We start from the raw sequence: 15,530 nt of genomic DNA, 5'->3' as shown, positions 1-15,530 counted from the left end.
TCACCTGCCAATGCAGGGGACACGGGTTCAAGCCCTGGTCCGGGAAGATCCCACAGGCTGCAGAGCAGCTAAGCCCGTGCGCCACAACTACTGAGCCTGCGCTCTAGAGCACGTGAGCCACAACTGCTGAGCCCACGTGCCACTACTGCTGAAGCCCACGTGCCTAGAGCCCATGCTCCGCAACAAGAGAAGCCACCACAATGAGAAGCCCACGCACCACAATGAGTAGCCCCTGCTTGCCACAACTAGAGAAAGCCCGCGCACAACAACGAAGACCCAGTGCAGCCAAAAATAAATTAATAAATAAATTTACAACAACAAAAAAATGTATCCCCTAATTAGCAGTTGTCACATCATGTGTTCATACTTCTGTTACATGTCCATTTTAGTGTACTCATTGAAGAAATAATACAACAAGGTCTTCTCATGTATTTCAACACCTGTTTTACGTCAGGTGCTTTTACATGTTTTAACTGTAATCTTTATGATTCCTCTGTAAGGAAAATATTAGTGTCTTCATTTTACAGACAGAGCACACCAAGGTTCAGAAATGATCATTCACTCACTGAAGGTACCTATCTGTTCGTGGCAGAACCAGGATTTGAACCAGGTCTGCCTGTAAAATCTCCGTGTTCTCATAGTAGCTGTCAGGTAGCATAGTAGGACCTGAAAGATTGTGATCAGAAACAGTGCACTGGATAGCTCCCACACCAAAGAATATGAATTGAGATCACATCTTCACAACCTGCTTGAGCATTAGGGAAAAAAATAGCTGCTCTGTTTTCAAGAACTTCAAAAATTCCACTTCCTTGCAATTCCTAGAAGAGCTTTATTTCATTTTTCTCCTTTACAGATAAACAGAATGAGGTGTACATTTTTAGAAATGTAAAAAAAAATTTTTTTAAGGTCTTAAATAAGTTTTCAGCACAAGAAAAAAGAATTTGTAACTATATATGCTGATGGACGTTAACTGGACTTACTGTGGTGATCATTGTGCAGTGTGTACAAGGACTGAGTCATTATATTGCACACCTGAAATTATTACAGTGTTATACCTCAATTTAAAAAAAGTTTTTTGCAAGTGACTTTAAAATAGCTCCAAAACGTGTTACTTATGACCATTTTAAAAGGAATTTTAAATTGTTGTTTTTCTTTTCCCTTTGCAGTAACCCTGCCTCCTACCTTTATCTGACCTTTGCTGAAACAGTGAATTATAACTTAATTAATAGATTTTACTGAGGAAAAAAAGCTGAATTTTTGCTTTTATCTTAGGAACCATAGACACCTCATCTAAAAATGACCCTGAAGGTTATGACAGGCAGGCAGCAGAGACCACCAAGCAAGATAAAGAGTCCTGCAAGCGGGGCACTGAGGCTGATCTGGCGTACTCAGTAGGAGTAAAGGAGGAGAAGCACAGCTCCCAGGGTGAGTGAGCACACAGAGGACTGCACTGTACTGCTTGGTGAGGGCGTGGGTCAGTTCTAGGTGGACAACCTATTTCCAGAAGACAGGTTTATTTTCTGTTGACCTCAAGGCGACACATCAACATCTAGTTCAGCGTGCTCTTCAGAGCCCTGTGTGCCTTTTGAAAAGCATGTGCCAGGTTATTTTATTCACACTGGGATTTCCACTTTCCCAGTGTTATATATGAATATAAAGTACATAAATTTACATGTGCTTCTCCAGTCGTGGTCATGCAGTTTTAGGGTATCACGAGAGATAACCTAAATCATTTCCACCACAGATAAGAGAGAGCAGTTTGCATAACTTTGACAGTCTCCCTTCTCTCGACTGTCATACTGAAGTGGAATTTCGCCTGAAAATAAGGACTTTTCCCTTTATCCTGATGCCTTCTTTGAAGAATTAGGATTAGGAGGGACAGTGCATATTTGGAACCAGAACCCATTAGAGTATGTGTCATGGGTCTAGGTCATCCTAGATTATGCCTGGAAGACTTTTTCTGTAAGAGAAAGATAGTAAATATGTACAGTTGTGGGCTACATATGGTTTCTATTGCATATTCTTTTTTTAACACCCCTTCAAAAATGTACCAACCATGCTTAGCTAGGGGGCCGTATAAAAGCAGGCCACACACTGGATTTGACCTGCAAGCCACAGTTTTCCTCCTGTTGACCTTCAGGAAGCAAAGTTTACAAAAACACCAATGGCTCTTGGAGAGTCTGTATCTCTGCGGCAGAGACTGATTTTTGACACTTTTTGCCTAACAAGAGAGTCGTTCAAGACTCCCATGAAGGATTATTTCACCAAGAGATTATTTACAATTGTGGCAAAACCCAGTTAACATTATTTGGAGATTGATTGTTCCCCTTAAGATAACAGAAACTTCTGAATTTCTTTTCCCCGAACAGACTGTAGACAGATTTTTTTGAGGTCAGCCTCTATATTTGTCAGTGAGCCAATGTCCAGCTGTGCTTTTTCTAGTGAGCACAACCCAGAAGCCCCAAAAGGAGCATTTTCCACTAAGTCGATGTGTCTCAGGGTATCAGAGCACTGATGCCGACAGTCGTGGCCTCAAGCATGGCATTCCTGTAGAGCAAGTCGAGTGAAACTCAACTGTGATCGTGATCCACTGCCTTGCAGATAACCTCTTTCTGGAGAAGGCTGTGCAGCTTGCCAAGCAGCATGCCAATGCCCTTTTTGACTATGCAGTGACAGGAGATGTGAAGATGCTGCTGGCTGTCCAGCGCCATCTCACTGCAGTGCAGGACGAGAATGGGGACAGGTAAGTCAGAACTTTTGCAAACAAGGGTTGTTTTAAAGGGGCGAAGAGAGAAAAGTATTGTATGCATGCTGGCTAGAAATGAGAAGACTTGATCAAAGTTATTGGGTCCTGCAACTGAAACACCCTCTCAAGGAAAATAATGTGTCAGTAAGGTTGAGTGGCACAGTGGCACAATCTCCTTCTCCTGTCCTGTGGCTGTCACCTCTTGGGCTCTAAAATAGCAAGGATACTCATCTAAGAGTACAGCACTCTGGGCGAGAAAACTAAGATGGGTGTGGGGAATGGTACTTTTTTTTTTTTTTTAACATCTTGACTGAAGTATAATTGCTTTACAATGGTGTGTTAGTTTCTGCTGTATAACAAAGTGAAACAACTATACATATACATATATCCCCATATCCCCTCCCTCTTGCATGTCCCTTCCCTCCCACCCTCCCTATCCCACCCCTCTAGGTGGTCACAAAGCACTGAGCTGACCTCCCTGTGCTATGCAGCTGCTTCCCACTAGCTATCTGTTTTACGTTTGGTAGTGTATATAGGGAATGGTACTTTTTGAAAAGCCCTGCTTGATTTGTTGGAATACGATTTAGAATCATATTTAATAAACAAGCACTTATTTATTGGAATAGGAATATTTGCTTTATTTATTCGAATAATATAATAAAATTTGGTCTTACCAAATCCCTAAAGCGCTTGTTATCCCCGCTGCATATTTGTCATGATAATATTTTCAAGGAAAAGCCCAGTAGAGACAGCACAACAGCAGCAACAAAACCATTAGGAGGCCGTTGTCATGCTCTCCCAGTTACTGGTTCCTCTTCTGCTGCCTCTGTTGACGGTCACCAGGCTGTGACGGAATCCGACTCCTGTGACTGCTCTAACCCGCATTGTGTGGGAGTCTAACATTCCAAGCACCGTGCTTCCCATTCCTGCTGTTACTGAGCTTGTATTTGCAAAGACACCTGGCTTCTTTCTAAAACGGTTCTCCTAGTCCTTTCATTGAGACTTCTAAAATGATCTCAAAAGCCTATAAAAATAACGAGTGACAGCAGCCCTCAAATCCAAGTCAAGTGCTTTATCTAAAACCTTCCCAAAATAGTGTCAGCAATGAGAAATCCTTCTCTGTGGAAGAGCTCTTGGGCGCTGTGTTTTAAACCTCAGTTTAAACACTGAACCAAATGCTTTAGGAAAGTGCCAGCCTCAGGGTTTCAGACAGAGACCTTTGTTCTCATTCCTTGCAGCTTAACCAAGGATGTGGTGTAACCACTGGCCTCGTTAATACAGTACGAGAGGAACCAGTACAGCCTTCTTTGTGTAAAGTCATGAACAGCAGAATGTTTTTTACAGGGTTAAATAATCCATTTAGCATTCAATAGCATATAATCACAAGAGAAAGCAGTTAACCAAGACAGGACAGTAGCATTTCAGGTGACTTTTTTAGGGACCTGCTGATGAGCCTAAGAAAGACGAGCATAGGTAAGTTAGAAAGGGACTGCTGGTGTTCGAAGGGAGGATTGTGGAAAGGGACACAGGCACATGCATTCAGGTGAGGGCACTGAGGGGAAGGTATAGACGTGTGTAAGGACCTGGATGCATGTGGAGAGGCTGGGGAGGTGGCTTTCCCTGCCCAAGCAGGAGATGAACCCTTAGAGTCCCCGCCCTGGACCCCAAACATACTCACGCAAGCAGGCCTGCGAGGCTTGTCGCAGCTGGAGGCCAGAGGGGTGAGACCTGGGGAGACCAAGGAGTCCTCGTAAGAATATAGACAAGGGATAGCTTTTGGCCTCACAGCTCAGCCCCTTGTTTTCACTGAGTTTATCGTATTCAGCTAATAATCTGAATCCTGTGGCCGTTAGTCATCACAGAAAATACAATGAAGAAAAAAAATAAAAAAGCTTCTGGTACTGGGGAAATTCCCACGAGGGTGTGAAAATCTATGGGGGAGGGGGAATGTGCTTCTGCTACAAAGTGCTGAGCTGCACATGGAAATTTTTAGGCAGTTTTTGAAGTACGACCTTTTTCTTGGTACATGTGCATCATGTCTGCGTCAGACTTTGGGCCCTTTTCAGCAGTCTTCTTCCAGCCCTACGGTTCAAAAGACAGGACTGAAACCCTGAAATCATTCATTTAAAAAATCTCTCAAATAACGAAGTCGCACTTTAGTTTTTCAGGCTCTCCTGAGTCAATGTTAATCCCAAGTAATATACACTTGCTATTTCCAAGAAGGTGGCCTGAATAAAATGACACCTAATATCTTTAGAGAAAAGCCAGCCTGTGCCTCAAATCCCGTATGTACTGCCTCCCTGGGATCCTCAGAGTGCTCTGCATCATAACCTGTCCATACTTCGGAGGGTTCATCCTCCTGCATGTGCATCTGCAACTCTACAGAGCAGTGCCCATGTGCCCCTGAAGCAGGAGAGCTTAAGGGATTAAGAGATGGCTTTGGGGCAAGACAGTCCTGGACTTAATATACGACCTGGATTGAGTTCTATTATACCCGTAAGTCTCACTTTCATCACCTGAAAAATAAGGATAATATCACCTACCTCATAAGATTGTTGTTGTGATTAGTCAGATACTGTATGTCAAGTGCTTGGTGTGGTCTGGTATTAGAAGCTCTAAACAAATAGTAGCCACTTTTTATTGTTGAGTCGTTTCCAATTAATTTTAAGTTTTCTTAACAATTAAAAAAATTTGTTCCTAGGAGTGATGATTGGCACCTGCCAATATTTTCAGCCTCATTAGTGTTCGCCCTAAGTTTGTTCAGTCGTCCTTATTTTAGTGCCTAAACTGTGTGCCAGGGCTATAAGGCTGACCCAGAGGGAACCAGCCTCTGAGAGGATCACAGGCCAGAGAGGAGGATGTATAGCAAACTGCAGTCGCTCAACCAAGCAGTAAACTTGAGGGGAGGCAGCTTGCTCTGCCTAGGAAGTTGAGGAAGTCTTCTCCAAGGATGTAAGGTTTGCACTGGCATATGCAGGATAAAGAGGTGCCGCTGAGGCAGAGAAGAGGAGCAAAACCACTGCAGGCAGAGGGACTGACTCGGTGGAGAGATACAGTTACATTGTTCCTTCAGAAGTTTGCGTCTAGAGTCTTCTCCCCATAGTTAAGAGCCTGACTCCATTCTCCCCTCTTGGGATCTAGGAAGATCTTAAAAAGCCACCACACTGTATTCGGGAGGAGGTGGCAGAGCTACGGGAGATACCTACACTCTTCTGAACAGATCCTAGTGCAGCCATTTTACACACGTCACCTGTGTGTCGGGGTAAGTCAGGGAAAAGTCAGAGGAGCAAGTGCAAGGCACAGAGGCAGAGCTGGGATTTGAACATAGGTTTCTGTGTCTCGAAGCCCGGGTTCCTTTACACCTCAAGGGTCCAAACTGAATGTCCCCAGAGACCAGAGAGCAGGCAGGTACTGGAAATGAGTAGGCAGTAAAGCCTCCCCACCTTGGATACAAGATGTTTCATAGATTCGAGACACCTGGGGGCCAAAGAAAACTAGGTATGAGAGCCAGATACAGTCTGGGAGTCTAATCCTACCTTGGGAATCTTTTTTTTTTTTTTCCATGAACAGTCTAGTTGATGATTGCCACTATATTTTTGTTCCAGTGTCTTACACTTAGCAATCATCCACCTTCATGCTCAGCTTGTGAGAGATCTGCTAGAAGTCACATCTGGCTTGATTTCTGAAGAAATTATCAACATGAGAAATGATCTCTACCAGGTAAGCAGAAATATCGAGGAGACAACTGTATAAAAATCCATCGTTTGTACATGTGTGCGTGCGCGCGTGTTTCTTAACAGTAGCATATAACGTTAACAGTTAATAAAACAAAATGTCTCTGAAGGTAATATCTTAAAAGCCCATTACATGGGAATGTTCTTTTATGAATTAGGATCCTTTGATCTGTGGGTGCAATAGCAGTCACCCCACAATGAAATTCAGCATCCTGCTGGGGGACTGCAAACTTTAAACTTCAGAAATCTGCCAAAGCAGTCGATCCAGCATAGAATAAATATGTCACATCTGTCAAGAAAAAATGCAATTGAAGAAAAGTTAAGTTTGAAAAGCTAGTGATTTACAAGAATTTTGAAGTCTGCTAAACATGTTGACAGCATCTAGATTAAATGCATATCAAATGAAGGGTGCTGAATCACAATACAGAAAGGTAAAAAGGTTGCTTGAGAAGGAAGAAGGGTCTTGCAGAAACAGAAAGCTCAAGGTGAAGAAAACAGGGGACACCAAAGGGATTTGCCCAAATCAGGTTTACACAGAAATTAGGTGGGTTCAAAAGCAGCTTCGGGACCTCTGTTACAGAGGTCTTCAAATATTTCAGATAGGGGAGTTGACTGGAGACTCAGTGAGGCTGCCTGTTGGGCACATGCAGATTTCAGGTGAGGAAAGGAGATTAAAACTGTTGGACAGAACCAAAGCCTGGATGCTGGGTGTAGGGAGCCGGCAGACCTGGACCAACCTGTCTGGCTAAGGGACCAAACAAGCAGGACGTGAGCAGGGTTCCGCTCTCCAGAGCTGCTCCCTCCTCCCTCCCGGGGCACTCTCTCTTCCTGCTGCCTTTCCCCGGCCCCCTCAGTCTTCTCTACAGACTCCTGGTCTTGCCGCCTTCTCGGCTTTCCTGTTTTCTCCTTCTCTTCACACGAACCAGAGTGACTTCCCAAACTTCCTTGGCCTCTGTGGTATGCTCGGATGCCTGAGTCGAGCACATCCCTTACTCTAAAAATACAGACAGCCATCATGCGTAATTATTTACACAGTAAAGGTGTCTGTTCCAGTTCTCAACTTTTTAAAGCAGGTGATGTGAATCATTTTTATTTCCTCAAAGCAGAAGTCCTGAAATGTTTACATGTATCTCTCGATAGATTTTTATCTGTGGACAGGTGTTTCCCGATAAGGGAAAGTAATGGATGTAAGGCGTTAGGCTTCTTCTTTGGCTGTCATGCTTAAGATCAAAGGAAAAATGAAGTTGGGGATTCTTCACTGACTCATAAAATAACTAGGATAAGGTCTAATTTTAGACATATATTTAAAGGATAGCTTCTTCAGATTTTCATACCATTTTGGGTGTTGCTGGTATTTGGAAAGTCATTTGGCCCTTAGAGCTTGACTCTCGCAGGCTTTTGGACTGATTGTCCCTTTTCACCATCCCAAGTGTACAAATAAAACTAGAAATGGGATGTTGTCACCTCTCAGTCCTCCTTTCGAAGGCAGCTTAACTTCACTGCCTGGAGGTCAGATTGAAGGAATTGCTTGTTTTTCTGTTTATAAATAGGACCTGCAAAGGACACCGCACAACAGGATATTAGTAGTTGTGATGTATTATGTGCCAAACTCCTTACTGTATCATTTGGGTACATATATTGAGACTCTCCAGTGTGCTGGAGACAAAAACTCTCAAACCACCACCTTTGACACTTGTGTGCCTTCTGATTTGGGGAGTCTCAGGAGAATGCAGGTCCGTTTTCCCCACCTTACGTTGTTCTCATTGATGGGCAAGGATTCGGGATCCCCCTGGTTTGCCTTTTAGGTCTTACACACACACGCAATGGCAACTTTTATTTGAGAACTAGAAACCCACTAAGATTTAGACTTTCATTTATCTGTTGTAAACGTTTCCTCTTAGCTATTCGTGATGGGAAATTAGTTCCCTAAGTAATGTGGATTATTTGGCAATTGTCTTAAACATTCTCCCAGAATACCTTTCACTAATCTTAGTACATTTCTGTGGCCATCTGTCACGATCAAATCTCTCTGCCACCCACCCTCTAGAGAAAGACACACTCAAAATAATCCAAGTGCATAGGGTTAAGATTTTTCTGAAAATACTTCTGAAACCTGTTCCCTTTAAACCCTCTTTTCCTCTCCCATTTCCCTCCCCACAACATAAACAACAACTCCAGTGTGTGTGATATCAACTGTTTTATTTGCATATGTTCCTGTAAAACATTAGTGGGGTTTTTGCGCATGTATTGTTTAATGTTTCTAATTATTATAAATATAATATGTATTCATAGTTTTTAAAATAGTACATAAGGATATACATTAGAGAATCAAGGTTACCCTCCCTGGCAGCATATACGTCTCCCAGCCCCACTCCCAAATATAACTATTGTGTTTATAAGTATTTTCCCAGGTATTGGTTACATAAAAATATATATAACTTTAAATAGACAGATATTTTAGTATATCCTTACACACAGTCCACATTATATTATACATACTGCTCCTGATTTGCATAAACCTTTTTCTTAAATTTTAAATACAATTACAGATTTATAGGTGGTTACCAAAAAAAAAAAAGTGTACCAGGAGTCCCACGTACCCTTCACCCAGTTTCCCCAGTGGTAACTTCTTGCATAACTCTTGTCCAGTATCAAAGCCAGGAAATTGACCTTGATAGAATCCACAGATCTCATCTGGGTTTCATCAGTTTTACACACACTCATTTGTGTGTGTCCATATAGTTCTTCATGCACGTATTTTTTTTTTTTTTTTGCATTCTGCGGGCCTCTCACTGTTGTGGCCTCTCCCATTGTGGAGCACAGGCTCCGGACGCGCAGGCTCAGCGGCCATGGCTCACGGGCCCAGCCGCTCCGCGGCATGTGGGATCCTCCCGGACTGGGGCACGAACCCGCGTCCCCTGCATCAGCAGGCGGACTCTCAACCACTGCGCCACCACGGAAGCCCCATGCACGTATTTTTTAATTGCATAAGTGGCTTTGTGCTACATGTCACTATATTTCTGCCTTCACTGCTTATGCGATTTATCCACGCACCTGTGTGTACAGCTAGTTCCTTGTTTCTACTCCTGAAGAGGATCCCATAGTTTACATCTTCCACCTGTTATGTACCTGTTCCCCGACAGTGGACACTGAACCAGCTTCTCTCTTCCTACCTGCACAGACAGTACTTCAGTGAAGAGTCTCACCCATGTGCCCTTGTGGATTTGTGTCAGATACACAGACAGGAGTGGGATTGCTGAGGCATTTGTGTACTTGGCTCTGCAGAGTGTCTGCATAAGCCCATATGCCAGCAGGCATGGCATGAAAAGTTCCTGGATTCCTACATTGTGTAACTGCTTAAGATATAATCCTGGGGTTTAAGATCTAAAGCCTAAAATGTCATAGAAAACCTTCATGGGATCATAGGAAAAAAAACTTAAAAAAATTTTTTTTACTCATGGTAAGAGATTTTGTATGATATGAAACTTATATTGAAACTACAGATAATTTTAAATCTCTGAATGGTATCATGTGATTTCAGATCTTTTTTCCAGTATCGTTCTCTTTCCTTTTCCCATCTCCCCAAATAACATATCTGATTATAAACACAGCTTTTATTTACTTATTTATTTTTTGAGAGGAAGGCTCTTGGCTATAATGTCTAAAGTTCTGAGGACATGATTCATTTCAAGCCAGGATATAGTTCTAAGGGATGAAAAAAATAAGGGTGAGAGTGGAAATTTAGAAAAAAAATCCGTTTCTGTTATATTAAATAATCACTGTAGCAGCTTCCCTGGTGGTGCAGTGGTTAAGAATCCGCCTGCCAATGCAGGGGACACAGGTTCGATCCCTGGTCTGGGAAGATCCCACACGCCGCGGAGCAACTAAGCCCGTGCGCCACAACTACAAGCCTAAGCTCTAGAGCCCGCGAGCCACAACTACCAAGCCCGTGTGCCACAACTACTGGAGCCCGCGCACCTAGAGCCCATGCTCCGCAACAAGAGAAGCCACTGCAATGAGAAGCCCGCGCACCACAACGAAGAGTAGACCCCACTCGCCGCAACTAAAGAAAGCCCGCACGCAGCAACAAAGCCCAACACAGCCAAAAATTAATTAATTATAAAAAAAATAATCACTGTAATGAGACTTAGGCAGCACAAGCATCTTTCATCCTGTTTACATGTGCCATGCCCCGGCCAGGATGTCGGTGGCCCACCTGTTGTCACTGCTACAGCCACTAACTGCTTACTGAGAAGGAAAGTTTAGGCAAATTGTCACTAGACAGGCTGGATTTCACAGGCTTCTGTGAAATAGACTGACTTGTATAAAAATACACTGCTGTTCTGTGTCAGTGGCCTCAGTTCTTTGAAAGATACTTCCATGATTGTGTCTGTCTTAACTGATTTTGAAAACACACAGTTTTCAAAACATCTCATTTGCATTCACTGAGGTACTGCTTCGTGGGCAGCGTAATCAAATGGACTGTTTACACACTTATTAGGTGTCAGCAACTCAGCTTGTTTGTCCATCCGAGCCCTCTTAGTGAGAGGTAGTTCTCTGGTCCTAGTATGACTTTGAGAATCCTCTAAAATGGGAGTGGCAGAGTTCTATCCATTGGTCTCATGGAGCCAGTCCACGGAACAGTAGTTTTTAATTTAGCACATTTTTTTTCCATGTCAGTATAGAATGACAGCACCTTTGTTAATTGGTTTCTATCGGGCAGTTTATTTAAACTTCTTCAGTAAAACCATAGCCTTGATTTGATTTGTTAACATGATTTTTCAGCTGAAGGTAGACTCCTAGAAATTCAAGAAAACTAAATTTACTAACAGATGAGTTAACATATCAACAATCACTTGGCTGTAGTGAGAAACAAGAAAGCTATTAAGAATTGTAAATATAAAAAATAATCTTGATAATTGAACGACTAAATGTTAGTCCAGTATATATATTGGATTGACCAAAAGGTTCCTTCGGTTTTTTCCATAAGACGGCTCTCACAGCACTTGGTTGTCTTTAGCTTCATTCAAAACAATTTTGTTAGATTGTATGTGACAGCTGTCATATCAGCGTGCATTTAAAAAAAGACTTACCAAAATTGGTGATTTTTTTGTGTAGCCATTTTAATATTGAAGATGGAAGGAAAACATTTTCGGCCTGTTATGCTTTATTATTTCAAGAAAGGTAAAAATGCAACTGAAACACGAAAAGATTTGTGCAGTGTATGGAGAAGGTGCTGTGACTGATTGAACGTGTCAGAAGTGGTTTGCGAAGTTTCGTGCTGGAGATTTCTCGCTGGACGATGCTCTGCGGTCTGGTAGACCAGTTGAAGTTGATAGCAATCAAATCGAGACATTAATTGAGAACGATCACCATTATACCACTAGGGAGATAGCCGACATACTCAGAATATCCAAATCAAGCTTTGAAAATCATGTGCACCAGCTGGGTTACGTCAGTCACTTTGATGTTTCAGTTCCATGTTAAGCGGGGAAAAAACCTTCTTGACCCTATTTCTGCATGCGATTCTCTACTTAAACGTAACAAAAACGTTCCATTTTTAAAACAAATTGTGACAGGTGATGAAAATTGGATGAAAATTGGAATGTGGAAAATCCATTCCACATTCCAATAATGTGGAATGGAAGAGATCGTGGGGCAAGTGAAATGAACACCACCAACCACACCAAAGGCCAGTCTTCATCCAGAGAAGGTGATGTGTATATGGTGAAATTGGAAGGGAGTCCTCTGTTATGAGCTCCTTCTGGAAAACCAAACGATTAATTCCAACAAGTACTGCTCCCAATTAGACTAACTGAAAGCAGCACTCGACTAAAAGCGTCCAGAATTAGTCAACAGAAAACGCATAATCTTCCATCAGGATAACACAAGACCGCATGTTTCTTTGATAACAGGCAAAAACTGTTACAGCGTGGCCGGGAAGTTCTGATTCATCCGCCGTATTCACCAGACATTACACCTTCAGATTTCATTTCGGTCTTTACAAAATTCTCTTAATGGAAAAAATTTCAGTTACCTGGAAGACTGTAAAAGGATAACGCAAGACTGCATGTTTCTTTGATGACCAGGCAAAAACTGTTACAGCGTGGCCGGGAAGTTCTGATTCATCCGCCGTATTCACCAGACATTACACCTTCAGATTTCATTTCGGTCTTTACAAAATTCTCTTAATGGAAAAAATTTCAGTTACCTGGAAGACTGTAAAAGGCACCTGGAACAGTTCTTTGTGCAAAAAGATAAAAAAGTTTTGGGAAGATAGGGTTTCCCTGGTGGCGCAGCGGTTGAGAGCACGTCTGCCAATGCAGGGGACGTGGGTTTGCGCCCCGGTCCGGGAAGATCCCACATGCCGCGGAGCAGCTGGGCCTGTGAGCCATGGCCACTGAGCCTGCGCATCCAGAGCCTGTGCTCCGCAACGGGAGAGGCCACAACAGTGAGAGGCCCGCGTACTGCAAAAAAAAAAAAAAAAGTTTTGGGAAGATGGAATTATGAAGTTGCCTGAAAAATGGCAGAAGGTAGTGGAACAAAAGGGTGAATACGTTGTTCAATAAAGTTCTTGGCGAAAATGAAAAATGTGTCTTTGGTTTTTACTTTAAAAACCAAAGGCACTTTTTTGGCCATCCCAATACTTCATTAGCATATGATGTGGAACAGAGAGTAACTCATTTGCAAAGGTGAGAAGTTAATCTGGGAATGAGAAATGGCCCCTCAGTATGACTCCACCTATTGCAGTCACAGCTCATAAGCCTGTGGGTTACAAGTATGCCGCTGACCAGTGTCATCTCCTGCCTATTCTCGCCAGACACCCTTGCACTTGGCAGTGATCACCAGGCAGGAGGCTGTGGTGGAGGACTTGCTGAGGGCCGGGGCCGACCTCACCCTTCTGGACCGCTCGGGTAACTCTGCTTTGCACCTGGCTGCCAAAGGAGGACACGATGAAATTCTCAGCATTTTACTCAAGCACAAGAAGGCAGCACAACTTATCAACCACCCCAACGGGGAAGGTAAGAGACAGTCACACATCGTGGTGTAACCCTCTCTGTCTGCTTTCTACACAAAAAGTAGCTCTCTGGTAAATGTGTGTTATTTGATTGGCACCCCAAAGTGCTTTCCTTAATCACTTAGAATTCATCATCTCTTATGGAAATTTCCATTGCTGGCTGTAGCTAATTCCTTTAAAGATGATTTGGAATAGGCAGTCAGTAGGAGGAAAAAGCAAAGGCCTGAGCAAACACCAGTCTTGGTATGTAGAAAGCATCCGTTATTCGGAGAATGTTTATATGCTCTCAGTGTCTCCTGAGAACGTGAAAGGAGTCTGGGTTTACATGCAGAATAACTGACTTACAGCACCTGTAAAGACTGTCTGAAGGAGAGATTCTGTTGGCACTCAACATGCTGACCCCCGACAGCCTTCCCTCCCCGTGACCGTGCCTGTGCTTGGGCTGCAGGTCTGAACGCCATTCACGAGGCCATGATGAGCAACAGCTTGCCGTGTCTGCTGCTGCTCGTGGGCGCCGGGGCTGACGTCAACGCTCAGGAGCGGAAGTCGGGGCGCACGGCGCTGCATCTGGCCGTGGAGCACGACAACATCTCCTTGGCTGGCTGCCTGCTCCTGGAGGTGAAGGATGCGCTTACCTGCCTTTGCATTCAATTCCCAAAGGGGATTGGGGGAAATCTTTTCGAAGAATGATGTCGCGAACAGGTTATCTCCCTACATTCTGCTCCACCTTTGTAACATCTACTCTATCTACTCGACGCTTCAGAATAGCAGCTCAGGCTCTCCCGGCATCCCTTGCCTGGTTATTTCTAACTGGGGATTTCTTCAATGGCAGAGCCTGCCCAAAATAGCAACAGGGCTGGTAATATGACCCGGGGAGCCATGCAGACAGGGGGAGGCGGGGACAAAAGGGCGAGAGAACCTTGGACTAACCGTTTTCTGTGTGGGGGGATTTTAGGGTGATGCCCATGTAGACAGCACCACCTATGACGGAACTACACCCCTGCACATAGCAGCTGGGAGAGGGTCCACGAGGCTGGCAGCTCTTCTCAAGGCAGCAGGTAAGGGAGCCTGGCGGTCGGTGATGGAAAATGTCATCAGGAATGCAAACCCAGCCTCAGTAGAGCAGCCACGCCACCTTCTTAAGCCACAGACCCGCTGCAGAAAGGCACAAGTAAATAAAAGTTCTCTGGCAAATCACATTCAACTGCCGTAGAGGCACTGTTTGGACTAGTAGTCCCGGGCTTCGTGCTGACAGTCACGTTAGTTTTTACTCTCCAGTTCACCTGTTTGTTTTGGATGTGGGTTGTCTTCATTGACTCCCATGACAAGAGCTCTTAACGTTGAATCGAATTCCTTGTAGAACTCGGAGCAGTATCCACCTCAGGTCATGTCACAAGTCCTCAGAAGGAAAAGTTTATTGGTATAAGAAATGATTTAAAGACTTCCTTTTGCAAGAAAGGTCCCTGAGAAGCCAGAGTAATAGGAAGAAACAAGTGGGCGGTGTGTTGAGTACTGTCATGTACCAGGCACTAAACATCGCTAGCTGCTGTTGGGCTGTTGGGCTATAGGCACTCCACACGCACTGTCTCATTTAGTCTTACTTAATCCACAATAACCCTTTGAGACAAAGCCCATTATTAGCCCCATTTTATAGCCAAGGAAACAGACTAGAGAGACTTCTGCATCCCGGTCCCAGGGCCCCAGTAAGGGGCAGAGCTGTGAGTCACACCTCGTCACCCTGAACTTCCAGACTCCATTCTCTCTGCTGTGTTTCTGTCCCCTGTTTTGCTCAAGGATTTGAAGGTGTTATTCCAATTCAATCCTCTCTTCCTGTGAAATACAGAAAAATTTATTCCTGCTCATCCTTGAATCTCTACTGCCTTGTGTATTGTATTTAGAACCTCAAAAAATGTTTAATGGAATTGGTATCTCAAGCCTGTCCTGGCCTATGTGATTTACCTCAGAGGTTATTAAATTTTTTTTAGAAAATAAATGCTTCACAAATTCAAGAAAAGAGAAGATTAAATACCTT

At 43.6% G+C, this 15,530-nt stretch overlaps 1 protein-coding gene across 4 annotated transcripts in view; it reads left to right on the top strand.

Moving 5' to 3' along the window:
• Positions 1–15,530, top strand: part of NFKB1 (nuclear factor kappa B subunit 1) — a 132,193-nt gene that overhangs the window by 108,311 nt on the left and 8,352 nt on the right. For all 4 annotated transcript variants that reach the window (XM_067736852.1, XM_067736850.1, XM_067736851.1 and 1 more), the window contains exons 14-19: positions 1,273–1,425; positions 2,602–2,743; positions 6,352–6,466; positions 13,301–13,502; positions 13,947–14,116; positions 14,454–14,556. In XM_067736852.1, the coding sequence (XP_067592953.1) occupies positions 1,273–1,425; positions 2,602–2,743; positions 6,352–6,466; positions 13,301–13,502; positions 13,947–14,116; positions 14,454–14,556 (885 nt within the window). The remainder of the gene's footprint in view (positions 1–1,272; positions 1,426–2,601; positions 2,744–6,351; positions 6,467–13,300; positions 13,503–13,946; positions 14,117–14,453; positions 14,557–15,530) is intronic.

This window comes from Pseudorca crassidens, chromosome 4 (assembly GCF_039906515.1).
Source record: "Pseudorca crassidens isolate mPseCra1 chromosome 4, mPseCra1.hap1, whole genome shotgun sequence".
Taxonomy (NCBI): Eukaryota; Metazoa; Chordata; class Mammalia; order Artiodactyla; family Delphinidae; genus Pseudorca; species Pseudorca crassidens.
This window is presented reverse-complemented; position numbering and strand designations above follow the sequence as displayed.